This window comes from Ptychodera flava, chromosome 10, assembly GCF_041260155.1.
Source record: "Ptychodera flava strain L36383 chromosome 10, AS_Pfla_20210202, whole genome shotgun sequence".
NCBI classification, from domain to species: domain Eukaryota; kingdom Metazoa; phylum Hemichordata; class Enteropneusta; family Ptychoderidae; genus Ptychodera; species Ptychodera flava.
In genome coordinates, this window is record NC_091937.1 from 41422783 (window position 1) to 41446986 (window position 24204).

At 39.1% G+C, this 24204-nt stretch overlaps 1 protein-coding gene across 1 annotated transcript; it reads right to left on the minus strand.

Moving 5' to 3' along the window:
* Positions 1–757: 757 nt before the first annotated feature.
* LOC139142820 (dapdiamide synthesis protein DdaC-like) lies at positions 758–14475 on the minus strand. Its single transcript, XM_070712984.1, has 4 exons — positions 13801–14475; positions 3745–3927; positions 1958–2090; positions 758–1434 (listed from the first exon to the last, which is right to left on the minus strand). Exons 1-4 carry the CDS (start codon positions 14344–14346, stop codon positions 1136–1138), a joined length of 1161 nt encoding a protein of 386 aa, XP_070569085.1. The 5' UTR covers positions 14347–14475; the 3' UTR covers positions 758–1135.
* Positions 14476–24204: the final 9729 nt, after the last annotated feature.

Consider the following 24204-nt stretch of genomic DNA (forward strand, 5'->3'; position numbering starts at 1 on the left):
ATTTCGAAATGATGGTTGGTTTTCTCAGCTCAAGGATAAGTGTTCTCCATCGCTGTGGGCATTACTATTCTCAACTGGGGGTACAGTTTTCAGTCGTAATGTTTTTCATTGTGTCCGGGATATAAAACCTTTCCTTTTCACAATTTTACTTCGATTAACACTAGTCCACATCTTGTCAGCGATTAAACATGTTTCAAGTTTAAATGTTAAATTCTGGTCTCGAGCCCTCTTGTTCGACCAAACTGAAATTACCCCTCCCACTTTGGCTCGTCCAGTAGGTGTAGCAAGGGTCGTGCCATCGCCTAGGAAACGGAGGGTGCATTAATTGTTGCATTTCGATGCACATTTTGATTATATTCAGAAGATTTTGTGGCAAAAACTCAGATAGAGAAGCATTAATATTCACATCTCACTTATTCAAGACTGGCTGAGAGCAGCACTTCCATTCAGTTAACATCATTACGCCATTTATTATGCCAAGAAAGATGAAGCCAAGACATTTTGCCCTCCCTGGTCTCAGCCAGGAATGGTTATACCTTACAGAGTTTTTTCCCACGGAATGAAAACAAATGTACTTGGGCTGAGGCCCAAGTACAATAATAATAATGGTTTATTTACCAAACTAGTGTGACCAACTGGTCAAATGGGATTGGTTAATATAACTTAAAACGCTTATAAATATTAAATTTGAAAAGAATTGAAAATAAGCACATATGGCAATAAAAATAACCCCATTAATCAGTTAAACAAACAGTATAGTTAGTATATCAGAGATACATATCAAAGACATCTGGATGTTTGCAAATTGAACGTTTGTTTCGCAACGCATAATCATGATTATACTGCAATAGTTATATTAAAAGAATAACAAAGGCCGGGTCGTTCACTTTTTTAGCTATGAGAAGTCAGTATGAGAAAGCAGCATGCACAATTATTGCACGATGCATTGATAAGATGACATATTTTACAAAAGTAAAAATGACAAGATATTTTCCGATTTCATTGATGCACCTAAAAAGTGAAGCTATTTTCCTTCCTGAGAAATGTTTTCCAATCCAATCATTGCAGTGCTCTCCGAGAAAATCAAAATTGGCGAATGCTTTAACTTTACAACGTTTATAAATTTGTCTACTTTCTAGTCCAGGGAAAGGCTGACCAATAACCTTCTATTTCCTTTAAATCCCAAACGCGCATGAAGTGCAAGCACGTTATCAAGTGCTATGACGTCGCCTCTTTGCATCTGAAATCCAACCGATACTTTCCACAATACTTCGCGAATGTGCTGCAACACCTCTTCCTCTGCGTCACTTCCATCGCCATAATACGTGTGGATCGGATACCTTTCGTCAGGTATGTTCACATCAACCCAAAGCGGATGATCCTTTAAATAACTTGCATGATGACCACTCAGTTGATTAAACCAGACCTCTTGCCCTGCAATAATTATGTTCGAAAACTGAGTAAATTTCGGACAGCAAGAAAAGATTCTTTGAAAACATGGAAGTCTAAGGAAGTTCATGATATGTATAGACATATCAAGGTTTGATACAGATCATTCTAGAGAGTGCGTACACATCAATGGAACCTTCCCGAGAGTTCCCAAAACAGCATATCACGACGTGATCATTAGACATTGATAAATTCTATGTAGTCCGTAATTTAGCTGTGTAATTTTTTCGACACGGACGTGTCTTCAGATGGTGGCTATCTGTGAAAAAAATAGAAATTGTCTTTCCCATGCAAAACACTTCTCCATCGAGATAAGCCTTATGTCTTCCTGTGGCAAACCGGAACAACTTGTGGAGTACATTGTGATAGTGGCGGCACATTTCTGTTAATTTCGACAATCATGATCACAAGTCAATAAAACGACTGGATAGCAGCATTGTCAGAGCTTTTAAAATAAAAAGTATTCTCTGAGTCTCTTGGCAAGCGTACAAATAACTTTATATGTCACCTGTTTTCGGATGAGTAATAAAAGCCGGAAGATTGTACCAGTAGGTGAGGGCGCCATCTGGCTCCCAACGATAAGCCCTTCCATGCTCATTCATGTACTTGTCAACATCTGCCTTGTCTTCAGTAAAAAATACCTGGATTAGAAACAAGATCAGGCAATGATACTATCACATGGCACGACACATAGTTCTCGAAGGCATGATTACTCAAAAAAAAAGATTTCGGTGTTTTTAATTGTGAGTAAAGTATTTGAAAGGATTTCAGAGGCGAATTGAAAAGCCCCATATAATGGTACAAGTGTCCGAGGAAAAACTTTGAGACCCTGAAACAGTTTATCGGCACCAACAGAGATGTATATGCAGCCCTGAACACCTATAAAGCGGTATATTATGTACACCAATGTTCTCACAACTGAAATGGAGTATAGTTGTGACCAATATGAACAAAACTATACGCCAGATCCACGTTGACACGTGCACATATTTGCTGGATTCAGCAACCTGGCAAAATAGTTTCTTCAAGCAACACCAGTCGATCTATACTGTCTATACCCCTAGTTATTGAATAAATAATGAACTTGATTTTTCAATTACTTTAAAGTTACTTGTTTATCATATAGTCTTTATTTTTGCCGTGAAACCGATAATGTCAATAAGGGATCCTCTTTACTTCCATAAACACTGGCTGTGCACAATGACTTGCGCATTGTAATCAGATGTTTGTGTCATATTGATTCAATTGACAGGTCTGGTGCTGTTCACCTCTCCTCGAAATCTTCTCTACCTCGAATTCTGAAACAGCTTTGAACTATTTTTACTGGCATGAACCCTTCAATAATATTATCGAACGAGCAGAGCTCGTTGGCGCCTTCAAGGGAGAGAGACCGATTGAAGCTTACGACGTGTTTGCCAGAAATTGTCAATTATTTGATGACCTCTAACTGTCGTGACTCCGCTTAAAGTAAATCGACCAGCCATCTCATGAATTTGGTCTCTCTGTGGAGCAGCATGCGCTTACTATTTTCGAAGCAAGTGACATCACTTCTTGGTCTTTGCAAGAGGTCCATATATCTTTCTTTCGCGATTTTGACTGTGTTGTGTGTATAGGCGCTTTGCTGTCTGTTCTGTGCTGTTTTGTGTCTATGTTTACAACAATTGACTATGTATTACGAATGTTGACCTAGTGTTATTGGATTTAGGATGGGTATGATGTGATTATTTTATTTGATCACCGAGTTCTCATTGTCGGCTGATGTTCACTAACTAGCGTCGTAGGAGAACTTTGCCGTGTTGTAATATGGACTAAAAGGGGCGAGATTGACAAACATTTGATATTGAATGTTATTAAATTCGCGTACGAAAGTTATCGAATACAAAACGGGGGGTGGCATTCGAAAGTCGTCGAGTGTGACGTCGGTCGTAATTTACGGCTTGTTTATTCTCCACTGTTCGGGACTTGGTAGACTTGCTACAAGTCTGTGGGCATATAAACATCAAAATAGAATACACTGAAGGAATAAATTTTCAGCAGACTGTCACATTAAGTGATAGACTATTGTGAGCATCGTCGGCTGAACACTTAGGCCCACTTAGCCAGCCAGTACATGCACCCGAGAAAAGCAAAGCGACTGAAGGTCAGTCTATAGACTTGGTAGAATTTCACAGCACCGATGATACAGGAACGAGATGCGCTTTGAGATTCTAGAAGTGGTCTATCGACGTGGTTGCAAACAAATTCATGGCTCTGATTTAGCCTTACGAAGTTGGTTGAAAATATTGTTAGACTTACCTGTTGCCAGGGAAGATATGCACCGGGCTTCGCTGTGGGATGATGTCTACAGTACCTTACCCCAACTCTTCTCAATTTGTCTACGAGCCCTGGATCCAGTTTTGGTAAGATCTTTCTACCGTCTGCGATGACACTCTCGCCTCCATGGTCGGGAAGAGGAGGTACGTCACAAAAGAAGAAAATCTGTCATCGAAAGAGAGAATGATCACATATGATATTGAACTTTTTAAACAGAGAGTTATCTTAGATTACAACTTCAGTAGGAATAAATGCCGTATTTCCAGTGTTATTTTAATAACTGTCCTCAGCGATTCTTTTTTAATAACGGTTAAAATATTCTGTAATTGTGCATGCGAGCCACGTTATCACTTTTGCTCAGCGTACAGTTTCCATGTTTTGTCAAACGGCAGTCAACATTACAATAAACTAACCGCAACATTACCACAGGGACCCTGCCTGGAACCTCGAAGGTCCGTGAGACAATATTTTGCCGAAATGAAAATTGAGCCTATTTATAACATTAAATATGGGGGAAATCGACAGGTTGTTTCCATCACAAGGCAAGAGAGCTTAATGTCTGCAGGGGAATGATAAAATTCCATGGGGAAATGGTTCCGAGGGCAGGAAAGATCGATGTTTTTTCGCCACAGAGCAAGGGAGTTTCAAAAATTCACAATGGGGAGATAGAGGCAAAATATGCGGGGAGAGGGTAAAAATGAAGTTTGCGTGCGGGAGGGTGAGTCGAAAAATTTTCAGTTGCAGGGCAAATTATGAACACCTAATTAATTACACTCTGGACGTAAAATTAGTCAGTTCACATTCCTTGCCATGCACAGTATATCTTATCATAATAAGGACCCCTTTAAAAGTGCATTGTTCGTTGGCTGCTCCGGAAATTAGGAAGATAACTGTAAGGTTATTGCCGGCTAATCGAACTTGGGTCTATTTTCCGTTAAAGTTGTTGACCTGACATAATTGCTGTACACTTATTGTATTAGTGGCACTCGTGAGTCTGAGATTCATAGGGGCCTCACTGTTCATTGCTACGAGCGCTATATTTATAATTACAACGGGAATTGTTTTCACATGTTTGACCCTAAAGCCGACACTTGGACCGTATTTGTCACATCTTGCCTTCTTATAGTTGCGCTCCAAGACATTGTACCCTGCCTCAAAGGCATGCGTGAAATTTCATGACCCTTCAAATATGATTGAGCGAAAAAAAGACGAACCACCTTCGAAAAATCGCCGCCGGTATTTTCTCTCCAGCCCCTTCCGCCTATGACATTATTTTACATTTGCCTTAAACTGCAGTAAGAATACATGGCAGATTCTTAGATGGCGGCCAGAGCCTTTAAGATCAAACTCCAATAAAGCACCTGGAAATATACCGTATCCGTTTGTGAATTGACCAAAATATTATCCGATAAGTTTACCTGTCCCCGGTGATACCTTAAAAGTTTTCAAGCCCCCTCCACCCTACATTACTTATTCACGAAGCCATGGTATAAACTCACCTTATCGGCCATAAATTAGCTGCCTGGCAGTGTCTGATTGCCACAGCACAATCCCTCTATCTCGACTGTGGCAATACTTATTGTGTCAGATGAGTATATAGGAAGGCACACGGTGTTTTTCTGGGTTGAAAAAGGTAAAACCTAATCCCAATAGTTTTCCATACGTGAGGAACAGACCTACATACAGAGAATTATGTAACACTGCAGGGCTCGAAATCAGCGGTAGTCACACGGGCTACCAGTTCTTTTCCCGGGCTACCGTTTTCTGATGTTGGCAGCCCACTAAGGTTACAACGAATTTTGCACCCTCTTTACGCATTAGACAACGTTCATTAGCATCGCTGATGGCCGATTCTCATTTGAGGTATGTATAACCAACACTTTGAAGAAAAATTGGCATTGAAGAAACAACGATTGTAGACACACTATCATTTCTGTAACACTAAACCTCTATAGTGACCGATTAGGAAGGATGCTGATAAAACCAGATATGAGCTGAAAATGCTCACTTGTTTCAGTATATATTGTAGTTGTATATGAATTCAAATTTTTGCCATGTGTTTGCTACTTACTTGAAAGTGTTATGATCAACATCATGAACAATATTTACCACAGAGTAATTCCAAAGGTCACTGAGTATATAAATATGTAATCAGTTGAACTAAAAATACTGAATTTCTTTGACTGCTGTCATTGCATCACCACTTTATATAGCATGTGTAATTGCCTTTGGTCAAGTCCTTCAAGCTATAAATGCCAAACTGAAAGCTCATTAGATATACAAATTATAAATTAGCTGACATAAATATGCAAAATGTCTTTCACTTATACATTATAATTGTCTCATCAATATACATAGCAAGTTTCATCAACTGCTTTGAGAGTCCTTCCGGTCTTATATCCCTATTTGGTAAAGTTATTAAATATGCAAATTGGTCAATCCTAATATACTTCCCTAATTAGGAAGTTAAATACGTTTATGCAAACTAGTAAGTAGCGAAATAAAAATGCTAAAATTAATGACTTTAATAATGTTATATCGTAGCATCTTTGATGTACATAGCATATTTTGTCAACTTTGATAAAGCCAATTCAGATATATACTTCTACTAAAGAAAGTTCGTTGAATATGCAAGTTAGTAATTTGATGTTCCAAAAAATCTAAACCGACTTCTTGTCATCATAGTTCCTTCAATGTATAGAGCAAGTTTCGTCAATTTTGATCAAGTCAACTCAGATATATACAATAATTAGGAAATTTCATAAATATGCAAATTAGGAATTGGCTTAAGTAGCTTAGGGATATAAGACTGGAAGGACTCTTAAAAAGGTATATGAAACTTGCTATGAATATCGATGAAACAATTATGTTGTATAAGAGGAAGATATTTTCCATTTTCATGTCAGCTAATTTATAATTCGTATATCTAATGACCTTTCATAGTTTGGCATAATAGCTTGAAGGACTTGGCAAACGGTAATTACACTTGCTTTATAAAATGGTGATACAATGACAGCAGTCAAAGAAATTAATTACTTTTATTTCAGCTGATTACATATTTATATACTTAATAACTTTAGAATTAATCTGTGCTGAATATTGTTCATGATATTAATCATAACACTTTCAATGAAGTTGAAAACATGTGGCAAAAGTTTAAATTCACAGACAATTGCAACACATCCTGAAACACGTGAGCATTTTCAGTTCATATCTATATTCTTCCCTGTGGTGAATAAATGCTATCATTGACCATGTAAGCGTCGACTGTGCACTGACCTTCGGAAATAAAATTTATATTTTTAACCTCTGGCGCGACACCAAGGACTGAGCTCTATATTATATTATAATAATGGTTAAATCATTCGATTTCAGAGATGTCGGCCATTTGTGAGCTTGGCCAGTGCCCGCATCGGCATCTCGGCCAGTAAACTTCGGCCAGGAGTTGTCGGCGACTTGTTACAATAGGGGTAGCATATGATTGCGTAATCTTGTGAATATAAAATTCTTTAAAAAAGGGCAAATGACATTATTTCCAAAGTTTTTATTTTTTCCCTCCAAAAACTCAGCTAGGGGACCTGTCTATGGATTGCATATTGTGTCCGTTCGGAAAGATGTGCGCGAAGGGCGAAATTTGACTCCTTTTTCATGCCTGGTGATCAGGGGTTCTCTTCGCACCCGAGCCAGGCAGCGGTATTTGCATATTGACCAACAGGTAAAATTGACGTCATTTGTCCCAGGCTATTGTCACGAAAGTGTATTTAGCGGTCCTTGCATAAATTAGACTACAAACAAAGTCAGCTATATAAACAGTGCTCACAGACGCCCAGTAAACACTGGCAAGGAAGCCACACCGGCGGTCCAGCTGCAGTTGCTTCCAGCGAGGACCCTCGAGCGGCTATGGTTGACCAGAATTCAGAAAGTGATTTCGAGGGGAAGTAGCGTGAAGGCGCATAGGCAACCCCAGGCATCCAACACGTGTGGTTCCAAATCAGAGTCAGATTCTGACTCTGAAGGACAAAGCGCAAGTGCATTGAAAGCAATGGAATGCTCGGGACAGATTTTAAAGTACGATGAGGCTACGTTTCATTTCTTTGTATGAAATAAGACAGTATCAGTCTCGGCTTGAAATTTCAAGGTTGAATTTATTTCATAAACATAGGGCCAAAGTCCCTGAAGCTACTATAGACATGGATACAAAATTAAGTATTTCCTGATTGTATGAAATTATCTCACTAAGGTCATCCTAGGGACTTGTAAACCAAATATTAAAGCTGTCTGACCAGTGGTTTTGAAAAAACAAGCGACTCAACAGTCGACAGAGCTCTGCTGTGTTATGTAGATAACTTTTTGTGACACATGTATTGATAAAGAAGGTGGATATCTTTGATAGCTCATTTCAGGATGGCCTGACCAAAAATGGGGGGAAAAATCTATAAATATACAGATTTGCATATTTCATCACAATTTTAACAAATCTAAGTTGGGTTATCCCTAGAAACCTGTACACCAAGTAACAAAGCTGTCTGACCAGTGGTTGAAGAAGATTTTTATCAAAAACGCCTTTTATGGCGCTATTTTGCATATTTTCAACAATATCACAAAATTAAAAATACCGCAATTATACGGTGTCGCTGAAATTTGATCAGAATTGGTATATACCAGTATGGGTTACCAATGATCAACAATAAATGTTGCTTCTATCTGTTCAGTGGAGGAGAATTCTACGTTGATGTTATGACAATGATTTCTGCACAGTACAACCAGAAAAACAACAAGAAATATTTAAACCAGAAAAACAAGAATGACAAAAGTAATTAAGGTCTGAAACTTTAGGTACTGGAGGTCAACTTTAGCAACATGCATAGCAGAAACAAGCCCCTCTTAGTTTGAGTATAGACAGTCTTCCCCCCTCTACTGTCTATGGTTTCAGCAGGTCTGTTAATATGTAACAGTTCATAAACAATGACAGGAAATGACTCAAGATCAGTGGAGTTGGCCTGCTTCTTGCTGGCATGCCATCACTCCTGCACATTTGCAGGATTTCACTTTTTCTTACCTCATTTGCACATTTTTGACACTGAACCTCATTTGCACATTTTTGACACTGATGTGTTCATTTGAACAAATTCACATCTCAACCCCTGCATCTACCTGTACACCAAATACTGAGATGGTAGCTCTGGCGGTATGGGAGCCTTAGTTAGTGTGACCATGGTGTGACGGAATACATCCGCACATACATACCCACAAATATACAGACATACAGACGCCATCATATAAGCTCATCATATAAGCTCTTTTTGGTATTTATATACAAAACCAAATATGAGCTAATAAAAATAGTTTCTCAAAATCATATATTTTATCCACACAACAAATATCAAATCAGTAAATACTGCAGTTCTCAAGATATTTGAGTGGACGGACGCCTCACAAACGGACATACATACATACATACATACACACAGACATACATACAGACTGACGGTGGATGCTGGACGGATACCCATCCCAATAGCTTCTATAGACTATATTAGTCTATAGTAGCTAACAAACGAGAGTTAATTACATTCTAATTAAAGTAAACAAGACTTGCTTAAATCAAGATTTACGTCATGAAAAGACAGCATATCTGTCGGGTTATAAAGAATCTTAAGCTGCTTATCTTTATAAGTATTTTCATCCTATTAACCAAGCACATTTTAACTTTCAAATTGACATTGTAAGTAAGTTCTGTTGAATAAGTTGAGACTGTACGTAATCAGAGAAAGCACACTGAAGAGACAAATGTTTGAAACTTAAGAAGTTCAAGGTCATCAAAAGCATTATAAGGAATCATGTAACACTTTCATTGCACTGTTTACACAGATTGCATAATTGCTATAAATAGCACATGAGGAATCTTACAGCCCAGCTTTACCATAAAAACCCTATCACTTTGACCACTCTTTTAATTGACCACTCTATTTTTTTCCTCAAAAAGTAATTTTATTTTATCCTTACCAAGTCAACCATAAATGGAAATTAGAACTTTCTCTATCTCTATTTATTTGACCACCCTATCATGACAAACTATTAGATAACATACAGGGCACAATAAATGACGGTTCAGAATATGTCAAAGTTGGGATTCAGGAAAGTTGCCTTTACATGTTTTAATCCTCCAAGATGGTAAGCATTTCACTATGAACTGTCAAAAAAAGTTGAACTTTCTGATAATGCTACACTAAAATTATTTTGGCTTTGATGATTTCCTAATTAATTCGATTATTTAAAATCATATTAATTATTTCTTTCTGGGTGAATTGATAGGGTTTATACAGTACAAGAATTACATACAATGTAAGTCAAATTTTGACCAAAAATGACAAAAAAATTCCTTAAAAATACACATTTGCATATTTCATCACAATTCTAACAAATCTAAGTTGGGTTATCCCTAGGGACCTGTATACCAAATAACGAAGCTGTCTGACCAGCGGTTATGAAGAAGAAGATTCTTTACCAAAAACGCCTTTTTTGGCATTAATTTGCCTATTTTCAACAATATCAAAAAATTGAAAAAAACAGTTTCTCAAAATCATATTTTTAATCTACACAAGAAATATCAAATCAGTAAGTACTGCGGTTCTCAAGATATTTGAGTGGACGGACGCCTCACAAACGGACATACATACATACATACATACATACATACATACATACATACATACATACAGACTGACGACGGACGCCGGACGGATACCCATCCCAATAGCTTCTATAGACTATAGTCAATAGTAGCTAAAAAGTGGAGCAATCCTGCGCCTTAGTATTTCGATTCAATGAATTGCAAGTTGTAGCTGCAGTACAGTACACTCAGTGTGCAGTTTTCGGACGACCTCAGTTTTCGGACATTTAATCACATGCTGTTCGTCGGACTCACTTCGCTCCGTAATGATAGCGTTTAACAAGTTGTGTGACCTCATATTAAGTGAAGTGACACTGCTGTCCCGTTTTGGATAGTATGTTTAGTAGAAGCTATTTCGGGTATACAAATTTGGCGAAGTTAGCCAGACCATACGATAAAAGGTGCCGAAAGCAATTGGAGACAGCCCATATGTCCGGTAGGTAAGCGCCAAACACGTCGAAATATGGTTATGTCGTCTATTAAAGGTAACTAATTATCACGAAATATTCACATTCAGTTTTTTGAACACATCGAAAATGAAAATGGGGTTTTGAAGTTTCAAATTATCAACATTTAGCCCCTACTTGCTTTCCAAATACGACGTCCGATTACTGCAATCGTTGCAGTCCGATCAAAAATTTTGCTAATCCCTATATTCCACTTCCGTCGTGTTAATACTTTGACGATAAACACAAAAGGTATGGTAATAAGAATTCGTAGTGCTCGTTATTTATGAAACGGCTTTGGTTGGGCGAAATTCAGTACCCTATCCGAAAACTATCACTCTGAGTGTATCTGTGTTGGACGTTGACCTTTGACAGAACTATCATTTCCTTGGAGCACGAGACAAATGATGCAATCGACTCATGTTCCAGTGCATTTTCGGAGCAAACGAATCCTGCAAAAAGTGATGCGTTAGGCCTATTTTGTACATGTTTTGCCGAAGAAAAACAAAGAAAGCTTGTCGCCGCATTGTCGGCTCGCCATTTTGAATCGCCGTCTTCACCATATTCAAAATTGTGTAGAGACGGGAAGCGTCCTGGCGCGCAAATGTTTCCCGATGAAATTTCCCATATTTGGCACGAAAGCATAGTACACCTAATCAGATAGCCTGACAAGTCATTTTAATTTCAGTCATTTTAATTTACTCGATCGGCGAGGCGATCGGCCGTACGCCGCATGTGACCGTTGGTAATCTCCTGAAAAGACCATGTCACTGTAGTATAGCAAACTAAAACATTTAGGCACTAAAGCTCACGATGTTCTCTCGTGCGCTGCGCGCTGGGTGTACGTTCTGAGCAAAGGAAGCCCTTGCCTCACACACTTACGGACATGAGATTGCGAAGGTGTGAAAGACTGTTTGCCCGTATTAAGATAAGTCGTCGGCTCAACTTCGAAAAGCCGAAAAAAGTCGAACAAGTTGGGCTAGGGGTACACGCCCACCCGTAACTTTTACTTGCGTTTCATCTGGACAAGGGGGCGATACGCAATGCAAGACAGTGACGTAGACTAATTTCAATACCCAAAGAGTGATTTTACGTTTGGTTGTATAGGGCATGTCATAGGCCCATATGCCAGTTTTGGTATGTTTGTTCCCAACTTTCTCTCATCTTTATTGTATAGGCGCCTAAGCGCTCCATAAACGTGTGTATGTATATGCCTGAGGCATATCTACATACGTGTGCGTTGACGCAGAGCGGAATTTCAGAAAAACAGGCGACTGTGGTATAGGTACCATTCAGAAACTGCAAGTTTCTGCGGATCGCCGGCATGCTATCGAGAGGTAAAAGGGCGTTGTTCGTATGTTTACAGTTGCTTTCATCGAAAGTAAACCACGATATATGCATGTTGTACTGTGTGGCCATCGTCTTCGTGTTGTTAGGATTAAATGTACGTACCTACTGCTCTGACTTGCCAAACCCCGAAACTTGCCGAAAACTCAGACTCAGCGGTCGAGCTCACAAGTGGTCGACTTCTCCTATTCATCTACGGCGTTCGTGTTCATTAATAATTTGCTGCAGTCCTGTGGCTCAAGGTTTACCTTCAGTTTGTAAGTTGGGCGGCATCGAAACACATTTTTACTGAATTTCTATGTCATTTCAGTTTGTTCTGAGTCGTTTAAAAGTGATCTGTTCATCCTAATTATCTAAATAAGAGGGCGTGGAGAGCAGATAGTGAAAATTGGGACCCTTCTCTTCAATCATTTCCCCAAAGTTTCCAAGCCACCATTTTCTAACTCTTACCCCAAAAATAATTTATCGCCCCTTTAAAACGTAACCTTTGACCTCATTTCCATAAGCTGCACATCTTCCACTAACATGTCAAATTCTAAATTTACGGGTATCATTGAGGAGGCGTAATTAAATACTAGCGAGCGACGGGTATTCATAACAACACATTCACAACAATAGAAGACGACTGTAGAAGCTAGTGTGTTGTAAACTACCACCGTGGACGTTTGTAAAGACCTCAAATACGCCTCTGAGGTCAGGGATATGTCCCTGACCTCAGGAACATACTTTAGGTCAACATATGTACCATAGTAGCTGTGGGTCCATAGCTGTGGTGTTTTCAGACGGATTTCTGCCTTTACGGGCTGGTTTGTGGTGGCGGGGTTAAAATCGTAAAAGTCAAAAACCAGCCCCGTAAAAGGCAGAAATCCCGTCTGAAAACACCACAGCTATGGACCCACAGCTAGTCGCGTCGTAGTCAAACTGGGGTATCGAGCAAAGCTCTATGCATTTACTCGACTCATCCACACCATACGAAGACAAAACACAAAATATGAATAGCTACGGTGACATCGTATTACTCACCGAGTTTGCACCGACAGTGGACACCTTACTCAATATCGCCAGGTATAAAAAGATTGCGGACGGACTATGTACGGTGTATATCAATTTGATTATGTCACAACAGTGCATTGATAACCGCCTTAAGACACTTTCAAATAATTATAGCTGTACGGGTATCAATAAGAAACATATGATCTCAATATTTGCACTTCTTACCACTAAAAAATTAATCTTCGAGGAAGTTTTATCCATTATGGCACTCACTTTATTTTAAAAACGCAAAAATAGTAGGAAAATGAGCATGCATTAATATATCAACAAAAATTAACATATTAACAAACAAATGAGCAATGGCACGGGTGTAAAAACAAAGACTAAATAAAATCCTTGTTTGTTACGTTGCGTGACCGATACGATGGATTCAAGTTCTCCACTTCACATAACAACCATAGCTATGCCAGGTAGCCTTCACTGTAGCACATGGAACCCCCCCCCCCCCCCCTTCAATATTAAAAAGTAAACCCAACTACAATTCGTTACTCCTGCACACCATATTTTGTCTGGTCTTACCTTTGCTGGGTAATGTTCCAAATACGACATTTCGCTGTGAGGCTCGATGGTATATTCAGGCGAGTCATCACTGGCTGTCAGTACATCTTGAAAGACTTCATTCCTTACAGCAAATCCACCTTCATACCCTGTCAAGGTGTAACCCATTCCTTGCATGAACTTCGAAAAGTCATCACCACTTTGCAAGGGCAGTCCTCGGAAGAGGAGAGCACCATGGATGTGTAACTCGCGTTCAATGATTTCGCGGGCATCCTTCGCGAAATCACTGATTGATGTCGAGCTTGTCGCCGAAAGCTTCACGCTGTACAACGCTGGAAAGTTGTCTCCTGGACTCGCTATGTAATCAGGAAACTTGCTCCCCGGTCGAAGAGCTCCTGGTAGCCATCTCCGCCCAGCTAACAATGCTGTAGTTTGGGGTGGAATGTCAACCCGAGGAGTGTACTTGAATTTGGTACTGTCTCTTGAACTGGTGGAGTAGCATCGTGAGAAATATACCATACGCGACGGAATCGAAACATTACGGAAAACAACCGAAACTAACGCCATAGCGATTGCGTTGCTCGCTGTAGCGCAATATCGAAGCGCCACTGAAGCGCTGGTCTCAATTCAATGGATAATAATATTCACTGCCAATGGTAGCCGTGCGTGCAGGTCTGTGTGTTCCCGGCGTTATACGACCTTGGGAGGCCGTACAACGCCAGGAACACACAGACGTACGCAGGGCGATGTCAATGACATCTGCCCTCTGACATAGATAGAGCTCTCAATCACAGGCGCTCCTTAGCTGGGTAGTCTGCTAAACAGATCGCTTTTCGGCTCGATCTATCCATGATCTATCGATCCCGTAGTCGTAGTCCCGCTGCCTCTGCATCTACACACGTGACAAACCTTCTTGTCAATCGAGGTGGTAGCTTCTTCAGTCACAGACAAGGAGAATTTTTTTCTCCTTGTAGCACAGTCGTTGGTGGGCTATTCAGCTCTGGGACTATTCAACCCATAGACGAGTGTACAGAAGCGAGAAACACCTCAACTTGAGGTGTTTCTCGCTTCTGTACACTCGTCTATGGGCGAATAGTCCCAGAGCTGAATAGCCCACCAAACGACTGTGCTTGTAGCAAGGCTCGGACAGCATCAACCGAACGAACACCGCTGCAGGGAGCTCAATATAGATTGATGTCATCGTGTAGTGCTAGCCCTGCGTACGATGCAGTGTGTTCCGCTACAGCTAAATAGCCCCGCTCACCACAGCCCTGCAAAGACCCGTACGTAGAGTTGGTGACTTCAAATCCATTTTTGGACTTGACGTAAAAAGCCAAATTACTGCCGAAATTCAGCGTTCTTGGGCCCAAGTCGTATCCCTGCCTACCTCAGCTACTCGATCGCTTCCAAAAATGCCAGTCTTTTATTCTTTTTTCGTAAATAACCGTCGATGTCGGCAACTCTCTCGCTAGCCCTGCGTACGTACGCAGTGTACGCTGTGCATTCCCTGTGTGCGTTCCTAACACACAGCGTACACTGCGTACGTACGCAGGGCTAGCGAGAGAGTTGCCGACACCGACGGTTATTACGAAAAAAGAATAAAAGACTGGCATTTTTGGAAGCGATCGAGTAGCTGAGGTAGGCAGGGATACGACTTGGGCCCAAGAACGCTGAATTTCGGCAGTAATTTGGCTTTTTACGTCAAGTCCAAAATGGATTTGAAGTCACCAACTCTACGTACGGGTCTTTGCAGGGCTGTGGTGAGCGGGGCTATTTAGCTGTAGCGGAACACACAGCATCGTACGCAGGGCCACGTGTATGCCAGTATTACATATATTATACACTATCCATATTATTCGATGCCACCATCGTCACCGTACATCTAGTGTCTATCGTAAACGTAGCACACCGTCATCGACCGTGACCGTCTCGTTTGCCCGGCCTCCCCGCTAATACATCAGCGACTATCCATACCGAATGAAGTTCTCACCTACCGGTATTCCAAAAGAACCTCCACCATTTACTACGTGAGTGACGGCTGTGGTGTTGACTTAAACAATTAATCCGCTGATACGGACAGCGGATTAGCAAGTTTGCAATGTTTTCGGAGCAATTATAGTGGTGTATGCACATGTTGGAGAGGAGATAAGGACTTGTCGGTAATATATAAAGCAGTCAGACGGTGTGGAGTTGAACTCTTTATTTGAAATATCACAGTCAAAATTAATAAAATCAATAAGGTAAACCGTTGCACAAAAAACCCTCCCTCCCCACCCCAGGGGACTTATTTCTTCCCCCTGTGGAGTTACTACACAGTGTACAGGTGTATATACACTTTGTAGTAGCTCTCGCCGTAGACTGAACCTGGGCAACGGTGTCCCTTGTATGCTTTTGCATATATCAAGACCTATAACACTGCATTGCAGGATTAAGAGAATATATACATAAAATATACTTGTGTGGACATCGTGGAGTTTCGACCGAGACTCAGACAAAAGACATTACACCAATATATACGCATTCAACACCTGATGACACAAGCGTCAATCAAAGGAATTCTCTTATGTAACGAATAGATAGTAATCATATGCCAATCTTCGAAACGCATGTAATTGTTCACTATACTACTCAAGAGCATAGAGAAAGATAGATAGAGTGGCAACGGGTATTGTTTAAGGCGTGAAGCGGTTACGTAACCCATCCATGTTCGCCTCGCCTCAAAAATCATTGAAAACAATGAAAGCGAAATCACAAATATAATAGACTATTAGAATCCTCTCTCTGTATACTTAGCAGGCCATTTTGATTATGCTAATTAACTCAAATTGCCCAATGATAACGGAGTGCCAGTAACAATATTTTTTTGGTTTGATAAATTATCTTCACCGAGAAAACAAAACCTAAGAAGACGAAACCTTGCAGGTATATCCCTTCGGGCTGCCTTACTAATGCAGCGCAGTGCATGTGGTAGAATTTGTAGTTCAGAGGCAGCATTTCAAACTGACAGGTTTTCGATGGACCATCATTCACTGCGTGAAGTACTTAATGTTCAGATGTACATTATTTTGAGAAAAATGTAAAATATATTATCTTGCTAGCGTTCAATATCACCTAATAAACTTAATTATTGGACTTCGCGTCAAAGTTATTGGACTCCGCGTCTTCTGATACCGAAACTACTAGGTAAGACGCCAGTATGTGTAAAAAGAATAATAAGGTTATGTTACTATACACCTATGTTTGTAACTTATTGTGTTTATATCTTATTACTTTCTACTTAAAATTAATAATTGGTGATATATGCTTACATACATACATACATACATACATACATACATATATATATATATATATATATATATATATATATACAAACATACAGTTTCTGCACAGTTGTTAAATATGTTACGATAGGTAAGAAATTGAAGTATATAATTTCAGTCGCTAGAGAACGCATTAACTCGAAATTTGATATTCTAGGAAGATTGTATCTTGATGATTATTCATACGTAATGTTCCTGTGAAACTCCATTCGAATACGGAATGTAAAACTACGATGAATGCACGTATTTCATTGTTGTAAACAACAAATAACCAAACTTTATTAATTTTCTTGATCAATAATGAAATCTAGGCTTTGGTAGCGCGCTACGATCAACTAAATGTAACTGGAGCATAAGCTTTCAAAGGCGTGAAGTCTCCTTCATCAGATGCAAGTAGTGAATGAACAATTAAAGCAGAAAACAACAGAAATTCGTTTTCACTCTGAATTTTCTGTGGTTTTCTACTGTTCAGGTGTCCATTCCCCTTGCACCTAATGAAACAGACTACATGTCTTTGAAAGCGTATGGTTGATCACAGCGTGCTACAAAATCCTACTTACGACTAAAACGAAAAGGCGACGGGCTTCAGTCAATAAGTTCGTCAATATTGCGTATAATTTTCTTTATCAAGAGTTGACACATGCTCGGTGAATTTTTTTTTAAATAAGATAATTTGCAGCAGTTTTTCTTGTGTCTCTTCTTTTTCATACAAGCCTTTTGAAATTTGGCAGCTCAGGTCAGGTTTTCCTATCTAGCGATCGAACGGGTTACCGTTGGGTCTGCGCAGCAGTGAGTTAGTGTCTGTCGGATTAAAGCTGTAAAAGCTATAACTTTTGGCTATTTTTTCAGAACTTTTGTTTTGTGGTTTCCCTACACTTTCTGCATCGAATCCCTAACCTGGAATGTAATGCCAAGTATCTAGCGTATCAACACAACTTATATGAGTATAATCCCCATTGTTATTTTTGAGAACTGTATTCAAGTCTTGACTAGAATTCATTTGTAAACAACTTGATAACTGATCATTTCACACATCAAAGCTGTGTTGACAACAAGAATACTGGAAATTTCAGCATGGCATTCGGATTAGGGTTAGACACGATAGTTGATATACAGAAGTAGAATACTGAAAAGTTGGCCACAAGTTACTATGGAAGACCGGTCACGACATGCGACATGCGAGTTTTTTTTAACTGCGACCTGGGAGTTCTTAAACTGCGACATGCGAGTTGCAAAACTAATATGGCGTTTGCATACATGTCATTTCGTTCTCCTCCTAACGATGGATTACAGAGGTAGAGACGAGCTTATTTCTGCATACTCCTACAATGGATACACCCTGGGAGAAATAGCGGCCACGTTAGGACTCCGATATGTAGGGAAGACCGGTCACGACCTGCGACATACGACCTGCGTCTTTAAACTGTGATCTGCGACCTAACCCTAACCCTAACCCCTAACGCTAACTAACCCTAAGTTATGCCGTTACAATTTTTCCCTCCCTTGGCCTAATCTCCAGGGTTTGGAGCGAAGTAAGGCCTTTTACCAGAGAAAACCTAACCCTGACCCTAACCCCTACCCTAACCCTAACCCTTACCGCAGATCGCAGTTTTAAAAACTCGCATGTCGCATGTCGTGACCGGTCTTCCATACAGCTTATGTCCCTATAATATTTCCCGGTGAAACTCCCCTGTATAGCCTTTACCCATAGACCCTTCACCACACGCATGGAATTCACCCCTGTCATGGCGTTCACCCCACTCACAGGTTTCATTTTTAAAAAAAAGAATACAAATCACAGCATTTACCCCACTCACATGTTCATAAATCACAGATTTGAACCAAGTTTAAGGTTACAAGACAAGAAATTGACCATTTTAAACTAACAATTCTCTAGTGTTTAATAAGCTCAGAACCCCTGTAAATTGTATATTTTCGGAAAGCCTAGATATAGGGGAACATTTTGGTTACCATAGTGTCACCATTGTTTACATAACTATCACGTGACAGGTAATTTGCATAACCTTTCAAAAATCGGTTTTCCCTATGTTTTGTTTCAATGCTTTGAGATATGTGGCTGAAATTCGTGTGAGTGCAAGCTATCCTACAGGTCTTCAAAAGTGTGTCTCAGAATTTTTTTAAACCTTCTTAAACAGTTTTTATGCCAGAAAAACTTCCAGAGCAGTGAATTTTACAATAGTTGATTTCTTTAAAATTGTGCTCCAAAAAAACTAAGCAAGATATAAAAATCTGAGACAGACGTCGACTTTGAAAGAGCATAGTGACAGCTTGCATTCCAGCAAGTTTGAGTCAGATATTTTGAAGTATTGAGACAAAACATAGGGAAAACCGACTTTTGAAAGGTTATGCAAATTATCTTGTCACGTGATAGTTATGTAAATAATGGTGACACTGTGGTTACCAAAATGTTCCCATATATGTAGGCTTTCAGAAAATGTATACTTTACGGGGGTTCTGAGTTTATGAACCGTTAGAGAATTGCTAGATTAAAAGGTCACATTTCTTGTCTTGGGACAAGACTCTGACCCTATTTTCGTAAGCAGCGCAGCCAGCGGTAGAAATTGGGCAGGGGACCAGCAGAATTTTCATGTTAGAGCGACCTCTATGAGAATATGTAGCATGAGATTTCCAAAGTTCACATGTAAAATTGAATTCAGAATAGTATAAAGAAAGTAGTAATTTGTACATAGATTGGACACCATACAAGGGGGAGGCAGGTAGTGCGTATATAGTAACGTGTGCATTGAGAGTAAACTTCGATCCACAGAACAAACGCTCTGCCTCTCGATGCGATTGCTCTTTCACATCTTTGTTTTGTGCGTGATGTTGACAAAAATATGGCAATCCCTAAGTCCCGTAAAGACCTGGAAAATGCGTCATCTCTTTCGAGTTATTAAAGCTATACCGAAGCGGTGTAAACACATGAACTTCCTCACATTTTAAGGTTCCCGGCGATGTTATATGTATGCACGCATGTTGGCAGCAGTTTTAGGACTAAACCCAGGGAAAACACGAATGAACGTCACGTGGACTCTCTCTCTCTCTCTCTCTCTCTCTCTGTTCACCACTACTGCGTAAAAACACACATGGATAAACGTGAATCTAGTCAAGCTCTTTTTGAGGTTTTTTTCTGTTTAGTTTGGCTGACTTTGTTCGATTTTGAACAAGATTACAGAGTGGAATTTTGAAATTAGAAAGGGGCCTTTGTAGCGACGATCGTCAAAATCCATACTCGGGTACTCGGGAACATTCGGCAGTATCTTGTGTATAAATCCTGTAAATGTCCGATTTTTTTACAACATTCGGAGTATAGATGCACCACTTCAAAACACAATCAATTTATTTGTCTTTACACAAGTAGTTATGACATGATCACGCACACATTTTTAACATAGGCACAGACACACACACACACACACACACACACACACACACACACACACACACACACATCATTTATTACACATTGCCCAGCGATTTGAATCCATCGGTATCGAGTTAAAGGTAGTATTCACAAACTTTTACTCAAACTTTCCTCAAAGAAACTTTCAAACCATTCAACCAGATCAAGAATAAAAATCAAGGGCCACCGTGTAAGGTTTAGTACCAGAGAAACAAATTACCCGGGATTTCTCAAGATTTGAAATTCGAAATGACTGCAATCAATGTGTTTACTCTGTAGGGAAAAACTAAGATGGTTAAAAGTTTTATTACTCCAAGAACTTTAAAATGAGCCTCCGTAAGTTGTAGGTCAGAAACGTTTTCTGAAAATTTGAGTCCAAATAGCTGTCCATGCGGCGCCTTCTACCTTAAACCGAAATAGATCCGATCGAGAAATACTAAATTGACCCTGCATGTACTCTACATGGCGTACATATTTAATGTAAATTGCTAACTAACGAACCAACTACAATATCCCTTTATTTTGCCAATCCGAGTTTCATAAACATGATTTCCTCAACTTGGACAAACAAATACTTTGAATTTCCCATGAAATCTACTGTTTCCAAACTTAGTAATGTGGAGAATGTGGTTCAAAGCCAAAAGTACCTTGAGCTGTTTTCATTAAAATGGCATGCGCTAGATATTTGGACTCTCAATCTTTTTCAATTCTTCCCTGATCTACCACTTGTGGAGGGTTCATTTTGAAGCCCTTTGAGTAAGAAAAACTTTCACCGTCTTAGTTTTTGAAAATCAAAACTTTTATTTTTCTCTATAGAGTTAAGTATGGTTGCCATTATAGATGTCAAATATCGGTAAATCTTGGGTAGTTTGTTTCTATAGCACCAAAATTTGTACGGTGACCCCAGATTTTTATTCTTGATTTTGAAAGTGAATGGTTGAAATAATCCTTGAGGGAAAATTGAGCGATAGTTTTAGTCATTTACTTTCAAGGCGCATACTACCTAATAAGGGATATGTTGTTGGGGTTTTAATGGTTATCTTCTCTTGAACATGGAAAACCACATGAGGCTTTGGTCACTATCACAAAAGATGAATTGAGGAAACAGATGAAACAGTCTCATAATTGTTGCTCCTTTGGAAAACTGAAGATGAAAAGAAGATCATTAAAAAATCCAAATTACGGGAACAATTTACTAGCGTACTGGTGTATAAATAGTGTGTTGAAAATTTGTAAAGAGTACTCTATGTACGATTAAAAGCTTCAAGTCAAACGCTTTAAAAATTACAAATCTCACTTTTGCATATAACACTCACTATGTCGGTTATGTGGTCCTCAGTATCAAGAATATCTGAAAAAAACACTTTATGGATACAAAATATCTGTGATGTCATGTGGTTCTACGGTAAAATACATCCTTCCCCTCGCTTGATGAAGATGTTTAAGACAAGTACTGGTTAAAGGTATTTATTTATCGTGCAACTAACTAAGTTAACTAAATAACTTGAACTTTCTGTGAAGTTCAATGAAGAAAAAGCTTACACTATCTTTGAATGGACAATTTACTCATGTCAGAAAAATGTAAATAATCTTTTTATTTACAGCAAACTAAAACCATTTGTTGTTGAACTACCATTTGGAATGATATTCCTCTTTCTATTAGAAACATTGAGAGTTTGCCACAGTTTAAAGCTAAGTTGTATAATTTTCTTTACGACAAATATATGAATGAAGGTTCTTTTCTAGATTAATTAGTTTTTCCCTTGTCATACGCTTTATTTGAAAATTTGTTTCTGGATTGTATCGATAAGTACTCATTTCCAGTGATTATATTTATTCTCTTACATTATAATAATGCCCTGTGTGAGGGCTCTGATGTAAATTACAATATTTTTGTAACTCAGACTAGCCTCTTGAAATAAAGTATAATAAATGCCCACCGTACACAAATCTTTCTCCAAAGTAATGTATGAAACGACTGTGGTGGGGGAAACTGATTTAGGCTTATGGAGAGAGAGAGCGAGAGCGAGAGTACGAGTTTGAGCAGGAAATAAAGGATTTTTTTGTTAGAATTGAGAAAAAGCAGAGAGAGAGAGAGAGAGAGAGAGAGAGAGAGAGAGAGAGTTATCAAATCACAATAGCAGCTTATTAGAGTTTATTATTTATTTCATCCGTGTGTGTTTTAAGTACGTTTTAGTTCCATAACCACAAAATACAGTGTGCCAAGTTTCCATGTTTGCTTCGAATCAGGTGGTGATATCAGCTTTGTACCTCTATACGGCCAAACGGTTCACTGGTATCGTTATATTGATTGCATCCACGCTTGAGGAGAAAACACCTTTCAGTAGAGTCATTCTTGTTCGTAAAAATTCATAAATTTCTTTTTCTCGAAACACATTACAAAGTTCTCTGGTAATATATGTAATAAAATAGTTTGTAATTATTAGATTAATGGTCAAATCTACTACGTGAACATATGACGTCCCTGCTAGAGTGCTCCTACCTTTAAAATTTGGGATATCTTTATTTTATGAAGTATAAAGCTAATATATATAAAGTTCAGACTCTGGAACAAACTTTACAGCAGTACTGTACGTATTTGTGTGGTGTTGAACCTTTGTTATCTTTTGAAATTGCTTTTCCACCTACTCAAAACACCCTTTCAACCCGGAAATTTGTCATTCTCCTCGCATTCCTTGAGTGTAACTTCTTAGCAGTCATACATACCGCAGTGTATCGGTGCATCTTATGGTAGGACACTTGAAGGCCATCATTGGCCAGTATCAGTTTGAATGCTTTCAAGGTATTACATGTAAATTTGATCCGGTTGGTGATTTTCTGCAGCAACAACCGCATCTTGGATATATTTCAATCTTTTTTGCCTACCTTGATGTTCTCCTTACACTTGTCTGATCCACCTGACTGGCTCAATTGATTTGAAATATGAATAAATGGGTGTGAATTGGTACGGTTTTGATAGATTGACAACCTGTGTTCGAAACGGTTGATCGTATATTATTCGAAAAACTTGACGTGTTCGGTGCGAAGAAAAGGTTAGTTCGATGGTTCATGTCGTAGGCCTATGCGTTTCATAAAACTCGGGCGTTGTTGAAAGTAAAATAAGAAAGTGGGATGGTATTTACATCGAATCATAATTCAGTCAATTGGCTCGTTCGAGAGTGAAAGACAAATTTTGCTCAAACTTTCCTAAATGAAACTTTAAAACATTCTCTCACCAAATAACAATGAAACTTGGATGTCACCGTGCAAAGTTTGGAACTAGCGAAACATATTGCCAAACATTTTGCGATATTTGAAATTCAAAATGGCCGCCATCTCTGTGTTAACTCTATGGAGAAAATTAAATATTGAATTTTCGGAAAAAATATGAAATTTTTTTATTCTCCAAGAGCTTTAAAATAAGCCCAACAAATGGTAGATCAGAAGAAATTTGAGAGTCGCGTTCTACCTTAACGTGTACGAAATGCAGTCTTCAGCGTATATAAACTACTCCTTACTGTACCTGATTCATATCTTCTCGTTGCTGGCTAAGGTGCTGAAGTAAATTATTTTATTGAAGGCTAATAAGTAGTAAGTTTTATCTTTTAATCCCTGTAAAAATATCGATTTATGTTTTGGTAGCAACCTGAAGAATTCCATCAAAATGTTGGCTTTGTT

Bases quoted from the DNA above. Each gene is read 5' to 3' on its own strand.
- LOC139142820 (XM_070712984.1), bottom strand. From the start codon at position 14,346: ATGGCGTTAGTTTCGGTTGTTTTCCGTAATGTTTCGATTCCGTCGCGT. The intron at 3,928-13,800 runs GTAAGACCAGAC...TTTCGATGACAG, and splicing joins TGGAACATTACCCAGCAAAG to ATTTTCTTCTTTTGTGACGT. The intron at 2,091-3,744 runs GTAAGTCTAACA...TTTCTAATCCAG, and splicing joins CATATCTTCCCTGGCAACAG to GTATTTTTTACTGAAGACAA.